Source organism: Kwoniella europaea, chromosome 1 (genome assembly GCF_036810445.1).
Source record: "Kwoniella europaea PYCC6329 chromosome 1, complete sequence".
NCBI classification, from domain to species: Eukaryota; Fungi; Basidiomycota; class Tremellomycetes; order Tremellales; family Cryptococcaceae; genus Kwoniella; species Kwoniella europaea.
Genome location: NC_089487.1, coordinates 4,986,448 through 5,000,574, shown reverse-complemented (window position 1 = coordinate 5,000,574; position 14,127 = coordinate 4,986,448). Strand labels below are relative to the sequence as shown.

The 14,127-nt window shown below is 45.5% G+C and overlaps 5 protein-coding genes across 5 annotated transcripts; 4 read left to right on the top strand and 1 right to left on the bottom strand.

Moving 5' to 3' along the window:
* Nucleotides 1–228: 228 nt before the first annotated feature.
* On the top strand, nucleotides 229–3,486 carry V865_001899 (uncharacterized protein; the record flags this gene model as incomplete). The annotated part of the gene is made up of 8 exons (XM_066225713.1): nucleotides 229–327; nucleotides 398–705; nucleotides 787–2,107; nucleotides 2,169–2,356; nucleotides 2,443–2,500; nucleotides 2,569–2,784; nucleotides 2,870–3,226; nucleotides 3,274–3,486. The coding sequence occupies 8 exons, from the start codon at nucleotides 229–231 to the stop codon at nucleotides 3,484–3,486; spliced, it is 2,760 nt and encodes a 919-aa protein (XP_066081810.1).
* A 599-nt stretch (nucleotides 3,487–4,085) lies between these two features.
* V865_001898 (uncharacterized protein) lies at nucleotides 4,086–5,914 on the bottom strand (the record flags this gene model as incomplete). The annotated part of the gene is made up of 5 exons (XM_066225712.1): nucleotides 4,086–4,490; nucleotides 4,653–4,755; nucleotides 4,903–5,017; nucleotides 5,213–5,475; nucleotides 5,676–5,914. 5 exons carry the CDS (start codon nucleotides 5,912–5,914, stop codon nucleotides 4,086–4,088), a joined length of 1,125 nt encoding a protein of 374 aa, XP_066081809.1.
* Nucleotides 5,915–6,338: 424 nt separating this feature from the next.
* Nucleotides 6,339–8,543, top strand: V865_001897 (uncharacterized protein; the record flags this gene model as incomplete). The annotated part of the gene is made up of 9 exons (XM_066225711.1): nucleotides 6,339–6,354; nucleotides 6,493–6,622; nucleotides 6,724–6,762; nucleotides 6,901–6,948; nucleotides 7,000–7,033; nucleotides 7,088–7,226; nucleotides 7,301–7,549; nucleotides 7,634–7,933; nucleotides 7,996–8,543. The coding sequence occupies 9 exons, from the start codon at nucleotides 6,339–6,341 to the stop codon at nucleotides 8,541–8,543; spliced, it is 1,503 nt and encodes a 500-aa protein (XP_066081808.1).
* A 382-nt stretch (nucleotides 8,544–8,925) lies between these two features.
* On the top strand, nucleotides 8,926–12,627 carry V865_001896 (uncharacterized protein; the record flags this gene model as incomplete). Its single annotated transcript, XM_066225710.1, has 8 exons — nucleotides 8,926–8,961; nucleotides 9,029–9,139; nucleotides 9,202–9,879; nucleotides 9,978–10,358; nucleotides 10,433–10,966; nucleotides 11,079–11,486; nucleotides 11,628–12,182; nucleotides 12,328–12,627. 8 exons carry the CDS (start codon nucleotides 8,926–8,928, stop codon nucleotides 12,625–12,627), a joined length of 3,003 nt encoding a protein of 1,000 aa, XP_066081807.1.
* A 924-nt stretch (nucleotides 12,628–13,551) lies between these two features.
* On the top strand, nucleotides 13,552–14,058 carry V865_001895 (uncharacterized protein; the record flags this gene model as incomplete). Its single annotated transcript, XM_066225709.1, has 3 exons — nucleotides 13,552–13,581; nucleotides 13,652–13,864; nucleotides 13,933–14,058. 3 exons carry the CDS (start codon nucleotides 13,552–13,554, stop codon nucleotides 14,056–14,058), a joined length of 369 nt encoding a protein of 122 aa, XP_066081806.1.
* Between the last annotated feature and the right edge of the window lie 69 nt (nucleotides 14,059–14,127).

Sequence of the window (14,127 nt, the reverse complement as noted above, 5' to 3'; positions counted from 1 at the left end):
GTGAAGAAGAATAAACAAACACAAGAGAAAAAAACTCGATTCGTACAAAGGTCGTGTCTATGTCTATATGTTTGTCAATGTGTATCACTTTCACTTTGTATCATGAAACATAGATAATCTTTATCCAAGCTATCTTAATCCTTGGGTTTTGGCGCGAAACCAGCCTACACACTGTACTGTACTCGAACAGGTCCAATATCTGCCCCATCCGTTTGGTACAAGACAATGATGTCAGGGAGTAGCGAATTGTTTGACGGTATAGGGTTCTACGTCCATCCCATGGCGAAGGAGAATATCCTCAATTCTCCTATCGGTAAAGAAATTATGGTGAGTCGAGACCCATCCCTAACTCCTCCCGCTGATATCCACCTTGTTTGATACTTGGTTCATCCAACAGGATCACCATGGTATAATCTACCCTATTCCATCTCTCGACCAAGTGCAAATCATCATTATCCCCTTCATCACCTCTGCAGTCAATGTGATACCCCTCGATCCAAATTTCGTATGGCTCGATCCCGATACGTTGGACCAAATCCGGGGCTGGACACCAGAATTATTGGTAAGGTATTTTGAAGATACGATACGAAATGGGGAGGTGATTCAAGGTAGGAAAGTGGTAGTGGGTTATGGATGGGTAGAGAAGAGTTTGAGAGCTGGGAGGGTGATGGAGATGGGAGATGATTGGGGTGGACGGCGAGTAAGGTGAGTTTGATCGTTGACTTCACCTAGAAATCCGAAGTTCAGAAGGAGCTAATACTTAGCCAATGTGGATGATGATGGTAGAGGAAGTTATGATATCTGGAATGATTCCACTACTTCATCTCATTATCATCATTCTCAGATCGTTCCAAACCCATCTGATCCATCGATACGAACTATCCCTCTCTCTTACAATATCTCACAACCTTATTCAGATTATAACTTTACGAACGATTCAGTCATCTCTTCGGTGCCACATCGCCCACCTCCAACGTCGAATGATTCAAATGGTAATTTACACGCTTCGAAATTGGTCATATTTCCACAGTCACTACCATCTTCACATTCACATCCTGTCCATTATCCATCCGCATACATACATCCTGGCTCTGAGGCTTCAAGCAACCGCCCAAATCGTTTCGATGGCCATACCTCATATCACCCTATACAATTCTCACACCTTTCAAACACTACTTTCGAGAATGTCCCGCATCCTGAACCATATTTGCAACAAAGATGTACCTCGGAATCTCATCCTTCGGTGCATCGACCGGTCCTCTCAAGAGTGTTACCTTCCGGAGCCAAAGTTCCTATAACCGAATTGATCGCTTCCGAAACTACAAGAGATTATGCCACACACCATCCAAATGTCAAGGAGTATCCACAGTCTCAACCCCGTTATCATCCAAGGGAAAGATATCAACCATATCCAATTCCGTCAGGTGTCTCACCTACTCATGGAGACTCCCGTTCCCACCAAACTCTCTTGACTTTGGACAAACCTTTACATCCTAGAAAGCGAGTGGCCAAAACTCCAATCATTGTTCCTTCGCAAAAGATCACTCAGGCTGGATATGTGCCACCTACGCCTATTTCGCCTGTAACATGGAACCGAACATCATATCCTCCCTTATCACGACACTTACCGATTCAGTCTAATAACCTAACATCAGCGATACAGCGTCAGAACAGGGTTAAATCTTCAACTTCAAATGCCATCCTCCAACCCACCAGCATGGTGGGTCTATCTAAACCTACCTGGTGGGATATGAGTACATCGAGAACAATCAACATACCAAGCACCCCTACTAAGTGGCAAATGGCTATGAACCAAAGAGGCAACGTCAAACGTCGAGAGGCAAACATTTCAGGAACGGTCACTTCGGTCAATACCCATACCCAAGCACAAAGGAAGATTTCTGAAAAGGAGAATGAGATGGTGAAACGTCGGAAACACTCCTTAGATACCCATGCTGTACTCGCTACACAACCTCTCCGAGGCGAGAAGTCATCCGGCACAACGTGTCAAGCTCAAACTAGGGCTATATTTATCGATTCACATGGCAAGCCAATGAAGATGTATCTCGCACCTAACATACACCCTAGTTATCAAGAGAAGATCAAGGTGAGATGGGCCTTCATCTTTATGATCAACCATTTGCTAACCAGTATTTCTTTACTATCAGACTGAAGGTGGACAGATATGTTCCCGACTTCACGCCTCGATAGCAATATTCTATCGAACTGCCACCGAATCATCTCCATTGATGCCCAAGTCAATCGCGGAGAATGAGGCAGGATGGAATTGCGGTAAGAAAGGTCAGGTGACGGTCACTCTAGATTGGCTAAACTTTGTTTGGAGAAAGGGAAATTGGTAAATACGAAAGAATATCAAATTGTGTTTCAGAAGCCTACAAGAGATGAGGGTGATCCTGTATCGGCGTATACGACTCTATCTAGTAAGAAGAAAAAGGTTGTACCTGTTACAACAGACGGTCAAGTCACAATCCATTCGTCGGTGAGGATTGGTGCATCCGTTGACGAACTGAGGGAGAACTGACTAACATGCACTTGTCATACTATCAGAACAAGCCGAACCCTACTCCTTCGAGGCACGCTGAATTAGACGCTACGCCAAGACTGAAAACGAAATCCACCCTGACTCTATCTTCGTCCTTCCCAAGCTGTCCGTCTCTTACGGCGTACGACCCCATCTCATGGCATGTAGAGAAGATAGCTAGAAGGCTTGACCGAAATGGAAAACCTGGAGGTTCAGTCACACTTCCAGGCTCAGATACGAATGTGAGTGAGAAGGATGATGTGGGATGTCAAACATACCTCCGGAAAGGAGCATTGTGAGCTGACTAAACATGATTGACCTCAATAGACATACGATTATCCCGAGAAGTATGAATCGATCATACAAGATAGGGCTAAAGAACTAGCGAAACATTACGGTGGAGCGGGTGGAGCCTTACGAAATGATGAAACAAAGAGCATTCCTGTTTCAATTCCCGCCTCTGTACCGATACCATCAACCTCAAAATCAGCTCCACCAAGCATGCCCAAAAACGGTACTGAGGTGCAGACGCTGACCGCATCAGCCAACATGCAGTATCATGCTCTTGATTCAGAAGAGCTCCATGTTACTTGCTCGTTGGTTGATAGACTTCTTACTCGATTAAAAAAAGAAGGAAATGATGTGGTGAACGATAGTGGAGATCGAGGTGATAACAAGATAGAGGTTGGTGGTGACTGTGAAACGGAGGGATGAGAAATTCGATGGACGAGGAGCTGAAAGCGTTGGCTCAATTCTTCGATTTTGACGATGGCACACCTGAACCTGTCGACGCTCCTGCGCCCAGGACCGAATCCACCTCATCGGAATTACCATCAGCCAAAGGTGTGCTTACCGATGAGGATACGAATGGTGTTGGGGTTTCATTCACCGACATCAACTCAGAACACGATAAAATCAACAAGCATTGGTCACAAGTCAGATGATACAATCAATGTCGATGTCGATATCCGTATGGGGAAAAATGAAGGAAAGGAACTTGAAGATGAGGTAGATGATTATCAATTATTCTTTCAAAGTCTCTTAAATGGTTCTTATCTGTTGCCAACGCCGACGAGAGATCAGGACACAAGTCTATCGATTGGTGAGGTTGGATCAAAGGATGATATTTTAGTAGATAGCGAAGATTCAGACGAGGAGATACCATTGAGAGTGGTACAAGCTAGAAGAGTAACAGGAAGAGGATGGACTGGTGAAGAAATGTGTAGTAAAACTTGAAATGGTATCTGAAAATAACTTCTCTTGTATTCCAAGTATATCTCATATATCTAAATATAAACTTTCTCGTCTATTCGATCTTGGAACTTCTTGGCTTTGATGTGATATTTACATACATTGTACGAAACTATGGGATGACATGCACCACTAAATCATGAAACAAGTCGTTGTCTGTTCTGATTGAATTGACTATGTATAAGAGTTTACGCACGTGGTGGGTAAATCTAAAAGACGAAAGAGACCTTTTGCAAGATAAGAGAAAACAAATTACAACATATGATCGAAGATTCAAGCTATCTCGTTCGATCTAAGCCAATACTTCTTCAAAGTCATCCTCATCATCTTCATCATCATCGTTATCCTCTCCTTCATCGTCTTGATTCATGTTTTCATCGCCATCCTCATTCTCAATGACACTCGGTTTCACATCCTCCTCACCTTGACCCTCTGTACCTTCGACTTTTACTTGACCATCTCCACCACCTCTCCAAGATTTCTTCAATTGCCACATATTCACATATTTCCCTTCTCTAATTTGTTCCGCCACGTCCCTCAACACCTCTCTTAACCACCCATCAGGCTGTTTCAGCGTAGCCTTGAGAGCGGGTATACCCCAATATGGCTTTTCTTTGAATAACGCGAATATTCGATCGGTAAGTTCGTGTCGTTCCAATCGAGCATGACGTTCACCGTTATTGGTCTTGGCGGATGACTGATGAGGGATCGATCATCTCGCTGTCAGCTTCGGACTCAAGGAAAGTACGTATTGATGATATCCCCGAAAGATAAAGTCGAACGAAGAAGAGCATGATTTACACGGATTCTATGGTGAAGGTGAAGATCTGGAAACTCAAATTCGAAACTTGTAACTCACAATCATCCTACTGCCAAATGTCGAAATGGCATTCCTATATCCACTTGCCAATTGATTCTGCTCAGCTTGGGATATACCCGTGTCGTCCATCCTTACGACGGGTCTGAGATGATACACATGATCAGCAAGTGTTTGTACAACTGGTGTGAACAAAGTGCAGAACAGCTTGACGAGAAATGGTTGGATAATCATGTGTGTGGTTTTGAGATGTTGAAGCAGAATATCCCATAAGTGATATGAGCCCACTCACCGCTTGGACTGTTCACTCTCCAATCTCCTCTGTTCCAAGATCTTCATATACGTTTGATTCTGCACGGGTGTCACTTGACATTCGTGATCTACCTTGGCCACCAATTTCGGTTGGGCTAGTCAATCAATGTAGAGTATCAGCATTATCACTCGAGTCACAACGATGCCCCAATAAGTAATTGATGCTCGTTTGAAGGCAGTTCCGATCTCTCCACAATAGAGTGAACAATCATTCTGGCTCCACTTCTCCACTTGAGACTTGAGTACGATCCCTTCTGTTCACTTCAATTCAGCCAAATGGTCGTACTTACCCTTATGTCTCTTCCTCCTCCCACCCTCATTTCCCGCATCCCCTCCTTCAGGCATCGCCACGCTAGTCGATCCTTTCCCATATACCCGCTTCTTCTCAGTGAACACGTAGAGGTTTCGAGCTCGTTCCTCAGGTACATTCACTCGGTATTCGTCCGGTATACCAGATGTATCGTAGGATGATCGTTCGCGGAGTGGTTCTTCGGTGTTGCTGGGTTTGGTATCCGGGTGAGTAAGTCGGAGTGTGATTTTGGCTGGTGTTGTGCTGGAAGTCAAGGGGTGTTAGCGTATAGTTACCGGTATACTAGGACTGAAATATGAATGATATAGTATATCCCACCCTCCCACCCTCGTATAAACTTTGCCCACCCACCCTCCCTTGATATGAACACCGCCCCCATCCCACCCCAGACTGCCGTAGCTAGAGTAAATCCCTACCCCGAACTGCCATAGAATAGAACTTACGAATTATCCACCACCAGACTCCCCAGTTCCACCCCCTTCTCCTCCACCATCTCCCATCTCTCCAATAAAAACCTGGGTATCTTCAATGCCCACACACTCGATCCATTCTTCTTGTCTGATATTTCCAGTCTCTCATCTTGATCCTGTAAGAATGGGAATATGGTTTCCAACGGTGCTGAACTCGGACCTGCCAGTGAGTCGGATGGGGTGATGGTTATATCTGGTTTTGAATCTGACATCTTGTGCTGACTCTGTTCTGATCCTCGTTACCTCTATGCAAGTCTCGTCATGAATAGAATTCAGATGTATAGAACAACGAGTAGAAGGTTACACATTGCTTGTATGGACATGGACATGCAGGGTGGAGGAGTAGCAGCTGTACGACGGTGATATTCGGTGTTTAAGGGTGGGTGTATCCCACGTGGCCACATGTGGCGGTCATCCATAAAGTTACGCCAAGTCTAGGCTTCCAGTGACATGTCATCGCGGTCGCGTAGATAGATAGTTACAGTTATAGTCGCTCACCACTTATCATTCAAAGGTCGATTTGTCCATTTACATGGCATAGAAAGCCATCCGGCGCGAAGAAGCAGCTGGAGTCAGATCTATCTTCCTTGGTCCTCCACTCAGTCCACGACAAAGAAAAATCAATTCAGCATCAACATGGACTACATCGAGAGTAAGTCCAAGTTAATCCCTTTCATCAACTACTCATGTCACCATACACCCTCATGCTGTTTAACATCGTCCTTCCCCCTCACCTCCCCCTATTACCTATAAGATCTATACTCACGCGATGATGACTTCTGTACCGTAGAACTCGCGAAAGAGGCTCAGAACCTCACCATGTACGATGTCAAGTCGTACTACAATCAGGCCAAGAATATGGTACTGAACGTTTCGGAAATGGAAGCGAAAGTGAGGGAAGCAACGAACGATGATCCATGGTGAGTCGGATCGCACCCCCTACAACAACACTATCAAACAGTCTATTTCCCATATCTCGAGGGGTCCTCAGCTGATATGCGTATGTTGATTGCGAATGCAGGGGTGCTAGCTCAACGTTGATGCAGCAGATTGCTGATGGGTGAGTTTTCTTATACCATTGTTCCCTGGCCGATTGGTGATGAAGTCTGACGCATAACATTGTTCACAGAACACACAACTTGTAAATCAGCTACTCCGATGTTTCTCCAAGAACTGTAAGCTGATGTTCGAGATACAGCGCCCAATTCAACGAGATCATGCCCACTATCTATTCTAGGTTCATGGAGTAAGCTATGTCCGCCTATCGTTATTGAAATTCTGCTGATAACGTGAATAGGAAAGAAGCCCGAGAATGGAGACAGATCTACAAGGTCAGCTCACCTCTGTGCATCATAATCAAAGTGGCTGACGGGTTCTGCATTTAGGCTTTGACCCTCCTCGAGTTTTTGGTCAAGAACGGTTCAGAGCGAGTCGTCGACGATGCCAGAGCTCACGTATCTACCATCAAGATGTTGAGGAGTTTCCACTACATAGATGAGAAAGGTAAAGATCAAGGTATAAATGGTGAGCTTCCCACTTCTCTATCTCATCTAGACAGATTGGAATATAGCTCATCTGAAGTTCTGATAATTATACAGTACGAAATAGAGCATCGGAAATCGCATCGTTGTTAGGTGACGTAGATAAGATACGAACTGAGAGGAGAAAAGCCAAAGCGAATAAGAACAAGTATCAGGGTGGTGGAAATGATGGAGGAATGAGCTTTGTCACCTCAAGTGGAAGTAGGTATGGTGGATTTGGAAGTGATAGTCTAGGAGGCGGGGGCGGGGGTGGAGGCGGTGCTGGGGGCTCGAGGTACGGTAGAAATGATTACGATGCTGGTGATGGTGAGTCCCAATTGGGTCAAAATGTCAAGTAATGTGGGGTACATTACACTGCAGGCTGATTACCTCTTCCATGTGCGTCCTTAGAATACCGATCGTCCTCGCGTACCTTCCGAGATACATCCGCCAAGACAGAATACGACGAATATGAAGGAGCCGATGATTTCGATGATCAACCTCCTCGTCGTACCGCTCCTTCGTCTAGCCGAGCAACCAGCGGTGCAAGTCACAGAGCTCCTCCTAAACCGGTAGCCAAGGAAGAGAAACCTGTTGAAAAGCCTAAAGAAGTCAACTTGTTTGATTTTGACGATGACGAACCTGCTTCATCGGCTCCTGCTGCCGCTCCGGCACCTCCTGCAGCACCTGCTCCTTCTTTCGGTGGCGATGGTGAGCTATTTGCTGTGAATAGTTGATCGCTCTATTCTGACACAATAATCTCATTTGCGCAGACGATTTTGATGATTTCCAACAGGCTCCTTCATCTTCCGCTCCAGCACCAGCACCTGCTTCGACTGGAAACGCCAACGCCAACCTGTTCAACCTTCTCAACTCCAACAAATCATCTGTCCCTGCGCCTCAACCTCAAGCTCATGCTCAACCTCCGTCGTTTGGTCAAGCTCCTCCACCAGGATACAACTTCTCTTCCCCACCCATCGCTCAAGCTCAAGCACCTTCCTTCGCATCTCGACCTTCCTACTCATCTGCATCTAGTCAAGTGACTGCTCCTCCCGTCACTTCACCAGCAGCCAAACCAAGTGGAGCATCCACCTTCGATGATCTGTTCACCTCATCTTTGACTTCTATGGGTGGACAAAGTACGAACAAGCAAGCGGGTGGTCAAAAGACAATCAAGGATTTGGAAAAGGAGAAGACGATGAATTCACTTTGGGGTTCGTCTTCTACGAATCAAGGACAAGGTGGATCACAAGCTAAGAACCAACAAGCTCAGGCTGCTCAGAACTTGAGTGGTGGAGGGTTTGATGATTTGCTTTTGTAAGTTGGATACCAAACACGGTGCTTTCGTCATCATCTGGGACCGACGATGAAGGATACCCAATAAACTTTTTTTGCTTTTGATTTATTATGATGGTGATTCTACGAGCCATACAGCTATACAGTACATACCCTATCTACAGATTACGATTGATTTTATGCATGTGGGTTAGTGACTGTATAAATACTGCAGCATTCGAGAAGATTGTCCAAAATACGATTTGGAAGGCCACGTCATGCTAACACACGTCTCGGCGATCACCGCTTGTCAACAGATTTCTCCCAGACGCATCTCAAAATATTTCGGATTACATTTCAATCTCGACAATCATCAATTGGACCTTGATCCCTTTACATTGTTAACCATACAACATACACAAGTCGCCATGGTCAGATCGTACATGCGCCATGGGCCAACACAGGTGAGCTGTCCCGCTCATAACGTGCTGTATTGGGCAAATCAGCTGATTGATCTATCACGGATATTAGGCTTTTGGTATCGTCAATTCCCCGACTGCCAATTCAGCTTACGATGGACGATTAGCCTATGTAGCTGGGTGGGAAGATGTGTTAGTATGGGATGTAAAGCGTGGTGAGATGGTACGTTTATTTTCTTTCATATTCCCAGGACTGGGTAAGGGACAGCTGAACCATGATGATAGGTATCGATGTGGCATTCACCCTCCCATACATCACCCGTAACGTTCATCTCACCTTCGTCTTCCCCCTCTTCATCCAGCTCTTCCTCTTCATCCGATACTCCTAAGACATTCGCCGTATCTTATCAAGACGGATCCATCAGACTCTGGTCTTTCAACTCGGCCAATCCCGAAATCGAGGCATCCGAAATCGTAACGTTCAACGGACATAAGAAATCTATAAGTCATATGAGTTGGGATGTTTCCGGTAGTAAATTAGCATCGGGAGGAGTAGAGGGTGAGATAGTATTATGGGACGTGATAGGTGAAATAGGATTATTCAAATTGAAATCGCATAGAGGGGCAATAACAGGATTGAAATTTATTCCACACCCTAATCCAAACAAGTCGACTCATCCTGGTTTCTTGGTCAGTACGGCAAAGGATACGTATATGAAATTGTGGGATTTGGAAACTCAGCACTGTATACAGACGATTGTGGTCGGTCGATCAGAAGTTACTAGCTTAGAAGTAAAGGAATACGATGATTACTTACCGACCGGGCAAGGAGAGGAAGAAGATGGAGAGGGGATCAGGGGAAGATGGATTGTGGTGACTGGATCAGGGGATGGGGAAAGTAAAGTGTGGAGCTTGGACAAAGAGAAATTGGATAGTGGGTTGAAAGAGGGTGAAAACGGTGAAGTGAGTGATTGTTTGTCCATCACATTTTCATTTTATGTTCCGCTCTATCTGATCCTGATTCGACGAATTGAATGAACTGATATCGAGTGAATTTGCAGCTACCTACACTCATCCAGCCCCTATGTACCCTTCCTCTGCCATCTTCATCGCACGCGATCACTCAAATCGACTTCCATCCCACACTACCCCTCCTCCTGCTTCAGACCAACGACAAAACCATCATAGTCCTTCGTATACGGTCTGAAGAGGAAGTGAACGCCAAGAGAGCAAGAAGGAAGAAGAGGGATAAAGAAAAGAGCAAGAAGAAGGGGAAACAGCAGGTAGAAGAGGAAGAGGAGGAACAGCTGAATGACGGTGTAACAGGTGATGTCAAATGGGAGGAAAGGGTCACGAGCTGGTGCGTGATCAGGGCGAATGCGAAAGTCAAGAGTTTCGCCATGGCCAGGGAACAGGTCGATAGTGCCAAAGGTGGTGTTCAGGTGAGCATACTATTATACGAGAAAGCTTGAAGGATATACAGGTGATAAATGCTCATACTTCCATCACAATATAGCTACTCGTCGCACTGGCCAACAACTCCATTGAATCCTACACTATCCCTTCACCTAGTACATCATCAAAGAAATCCTCCAAACTGCCCGACGGATCTTCACCTGAACCCACCAAAACACACGTCGTGGACTTACCAGGCCACCGTAATGACATTCGATCTATATCGATATCATCCGATGATCAGGTTATCGCAAGTTGTTCGAATGGAACATTGAAAATATGGAATGCCAGGACAACCCAATGTATACGTACGATCGAATGTGGTTATTCGATCTGTTCGACTTTCCTGCCTGGTGATAGACATCTGGTGATCGGTACCAAAAGCGGTGATTTGTTGTTGTTCGATATAGCCTCTTCGACTTTGTTAGAATCGTACAAAGCGCACAGTGGGTCGATATTCGGGATAGATGTTAGACCGGATGGGAGAGGGTTGGTCACTGGTAGTGAAGATAAGGATGTGAAGTTCTGGGATTTCGAGTTGAAAGAGAAAGGTGAGGGAGAGAAGGTGGTTGACAGACTGGGTAGGGAGACTATCGTGAGTTTGACCACCTATGATCGTTTACCTATAATTGTAAAACCCCACCGCGCCATACCTGATCATACCCCCTTTTGGTGTCCAAGCTAACTGTATACTATCCTTGAAACAGTACAAAACCAAGCAACTCGCTTTGGTTCATGTCCGTACCCTCAAAATGACCGATGACATTCTCTCCTGTAAATATTCACCCGACGGACGATTCTTGGCGGTATCTCTACTAGATTCAACGGTCAAGATATTCTTTTCAGACACATTGAAATTCTTCTTATCGTTATATGGACATAAGTTACCGGTCTTATCATTGGATATATCGCAAGATTCCAAATTGATCATCACCTGTTCGGCAGATAAGAACATCAAGATTTGGGGTATGGATTTCGGTGACTGTCATAAGAGCTTGTTCGCCCACGATGATTCGATCATGCAAGTTCAGTTTGAGAAGGGTCAGGAGAGGAATAGTCATTATTTCTGGTCGGTAGGGAAAGACGGATTGTTGAAATACTGGGATGGAGACAAGGTGAGTGCGGGCGCGACGTCACTTCTGTATCATTCAATTCGAATGGAGTGCGACTGTACACAAGCCTGTCGATACGCATAACACAAGGTTGTTCGATTCAAGGGAGATTGCTGACTCTCTGATATCTTCATCGTATTCCAGTTTGAGCTCATACAGAAACTCGAGGGACATCACGGTGAAATATGGGCATTGGCTACCTCGCATAACGGGCAATTCGTCGTTACTGGATCTCACGATAAATCAATCCGTATATGGGAGAAGACTGACGAACCTTTATTCCTGGAAGAAGAAAGAGAGAGGGAAATTGAACAGATGTACGACACGAATATCCTAGATAATCTCAATCGTGAACCCGATCTGGATGGCGGAGAGGGAGGTGAAACAGTTGAAGGAGTAACAAAGCAAACTAGTGAAACGTTGATGTCCGGAGAGAAGATACTTGAAGCTTTGGAAATCGCCGATTCTGATCGAGAAGCGACTCGAACATGGGAAGAGGAGAATGCCAAGTCGCAAGTTGATTTACCGAGACCATCACGAAATGCCGAACTTGTAGCATACGGTGATCTGGATCCGGATGAATATGTCTTGAAGGTCATACAGAAGATACCGACGGCGAATATGGAGGATGCTTTGTTGGTCTTGCCTTTTAGATATGTCATTAGCCTGTTGGGTTATCTCGACGAGTGGGCTTTGAAGGTGGGTTAAGACTCTCTTTTTCTCTTCATATTGGTTTCCTCTGTGCTTCGCCCGCCATGTTACGATCAAAGTTATACGGTTTACGGTTTACGATTTACAACAAACAGCGAAAGAGACAAAGGCTGATATTTTATATCCGATCTAGGGTCAACAAACCGTGTTGATCTCCAGAATTCTATTCTTTCTGATGCGAACGCATTCCAACCAAATCATCTCTAACAAAATCATGCGTACACCGCTACTCACACTTCGTAATCACCTTAGAGAATCTCTGGAGAAACAAAGGAACGTGATGGGATATAATTTAGCTGCGTTGAAGTTCTTAAAATCGTCTTGGGAACAGGAAAGGACGGCTGGATTGTATGAGCAGGAAGGTATGGATGAGGAAGCTGTCAGGAAGAGGATCGAGGAGGGTAGAGGAAAGAGGAAGAGAGTGGTTGTCTGAGCTTAGAGGTGTGGGTATACCTTGCATGCATAATACTAATCATGATGTACGGTACAGTATATTTCTGTGAATATTTCCGGGCCAGATCATATTCATTGGTTTTTGTTTTCCCTACAGTATCACTGAATCATGTATTTATAGTCCTGAGCGTCGATCATCCTACTTTTCAAGTCAAGAGAAGGAGGGCGATCACTGAACATCCCTTACAAGAAATCACCTCTTGGCGCAGACTAGGGAAGCAGCACCTGATCATCATCAGCATGTTACAGGACAGCGCTCGATTTCGAGGTAACAAATTATCACACTCACATTCATGGTAGGCCCGACTTTCCTCTCGATTATCTCGTCCTTTTGGAAATTTACTCACGTTGGTTACATCCTTTTCCGACCTTACCACCGGATTCAGATCGACGATACATTCTATTCATCGATACTCGGTCCGGTGGTGCAGTGATATGTGAAAACTTATCGGCAACCTAGTTCGTTGTGCTCAACCGCGACGAGGGCACCCCGGATTTCCCTCCCCTTTCGGCAGGAGAGTAGACAGTGCTAGAACAGGTAGAACATTCAGGTAGATCACCAACCATCCTATCCTCATTGTGGATCTACAGATGCTGTAGTGAGATGAGATTGGTGGAGATGTCGGAGTATACACTGGAAATCCCTCCAACCCATCGCAATGCTTCACACTCATCGACAACTTCGGCCTCAAGAGGGTCAGTGCGCGCTACATCCGCTTTCAAGACAGGACACTCCCTCTCCGACCTGGTCACTGGCAACTACCCGCCTACCAGTCCGATCTCCAGATCATCGCACCTAGAAGGTGTTCAGCACCCTCAAAACTCCGCTCATCATGACTCAACCAGTGTGAGACCATCCCTTTAACATCAAACAACGCATACACCTTTCCAAGGGTTTCCGGCGATGTCTCTCCCCGCCGGGAGACGACACCGAGTAAGTCGATTGGATCTTCCCATTGAATAGTCACAGCGAGTGCCAGTACTGATCATCATCCTTGATCTAGACGGACGATTCTGACTTATCATCCTCTACCAAGCGCCGAAGACCCGAGCAGCGGCAATACCAAGACAGCAGTAGCGATCCTTTTGAACACCCCGAAGTTGGTGTCGAACAGGCTCAATCGATCCTAGCCAACGAGCTGTACCGCTTCGCACACAAGAGATCTATCATCACGCCAAAGGACTTCAGTGCTTTCATGAGGAAGTTTTCCGATAAGGTGAGCCCAAGTCGGATTCATGATACAACGTATTGAGGAGCTGAAGTGTCTGTTTCCACGTTGCTTAGCGACCGGAAAGAAAGGCGTGGCAGTCATTCTACAGACGTGAACACGAGGTGATCGATAATATGCTAAGGGATATGGGTTTGGATCCAAAAGGCTGGCACGACCACCCACCTAAGACTCATCAATGAGTCAAGAGGGGAAGGAAGGGATCATCTGTTTGAGGAGAGCAAGCATGTGGCGAAATGTGCTTCCAGATC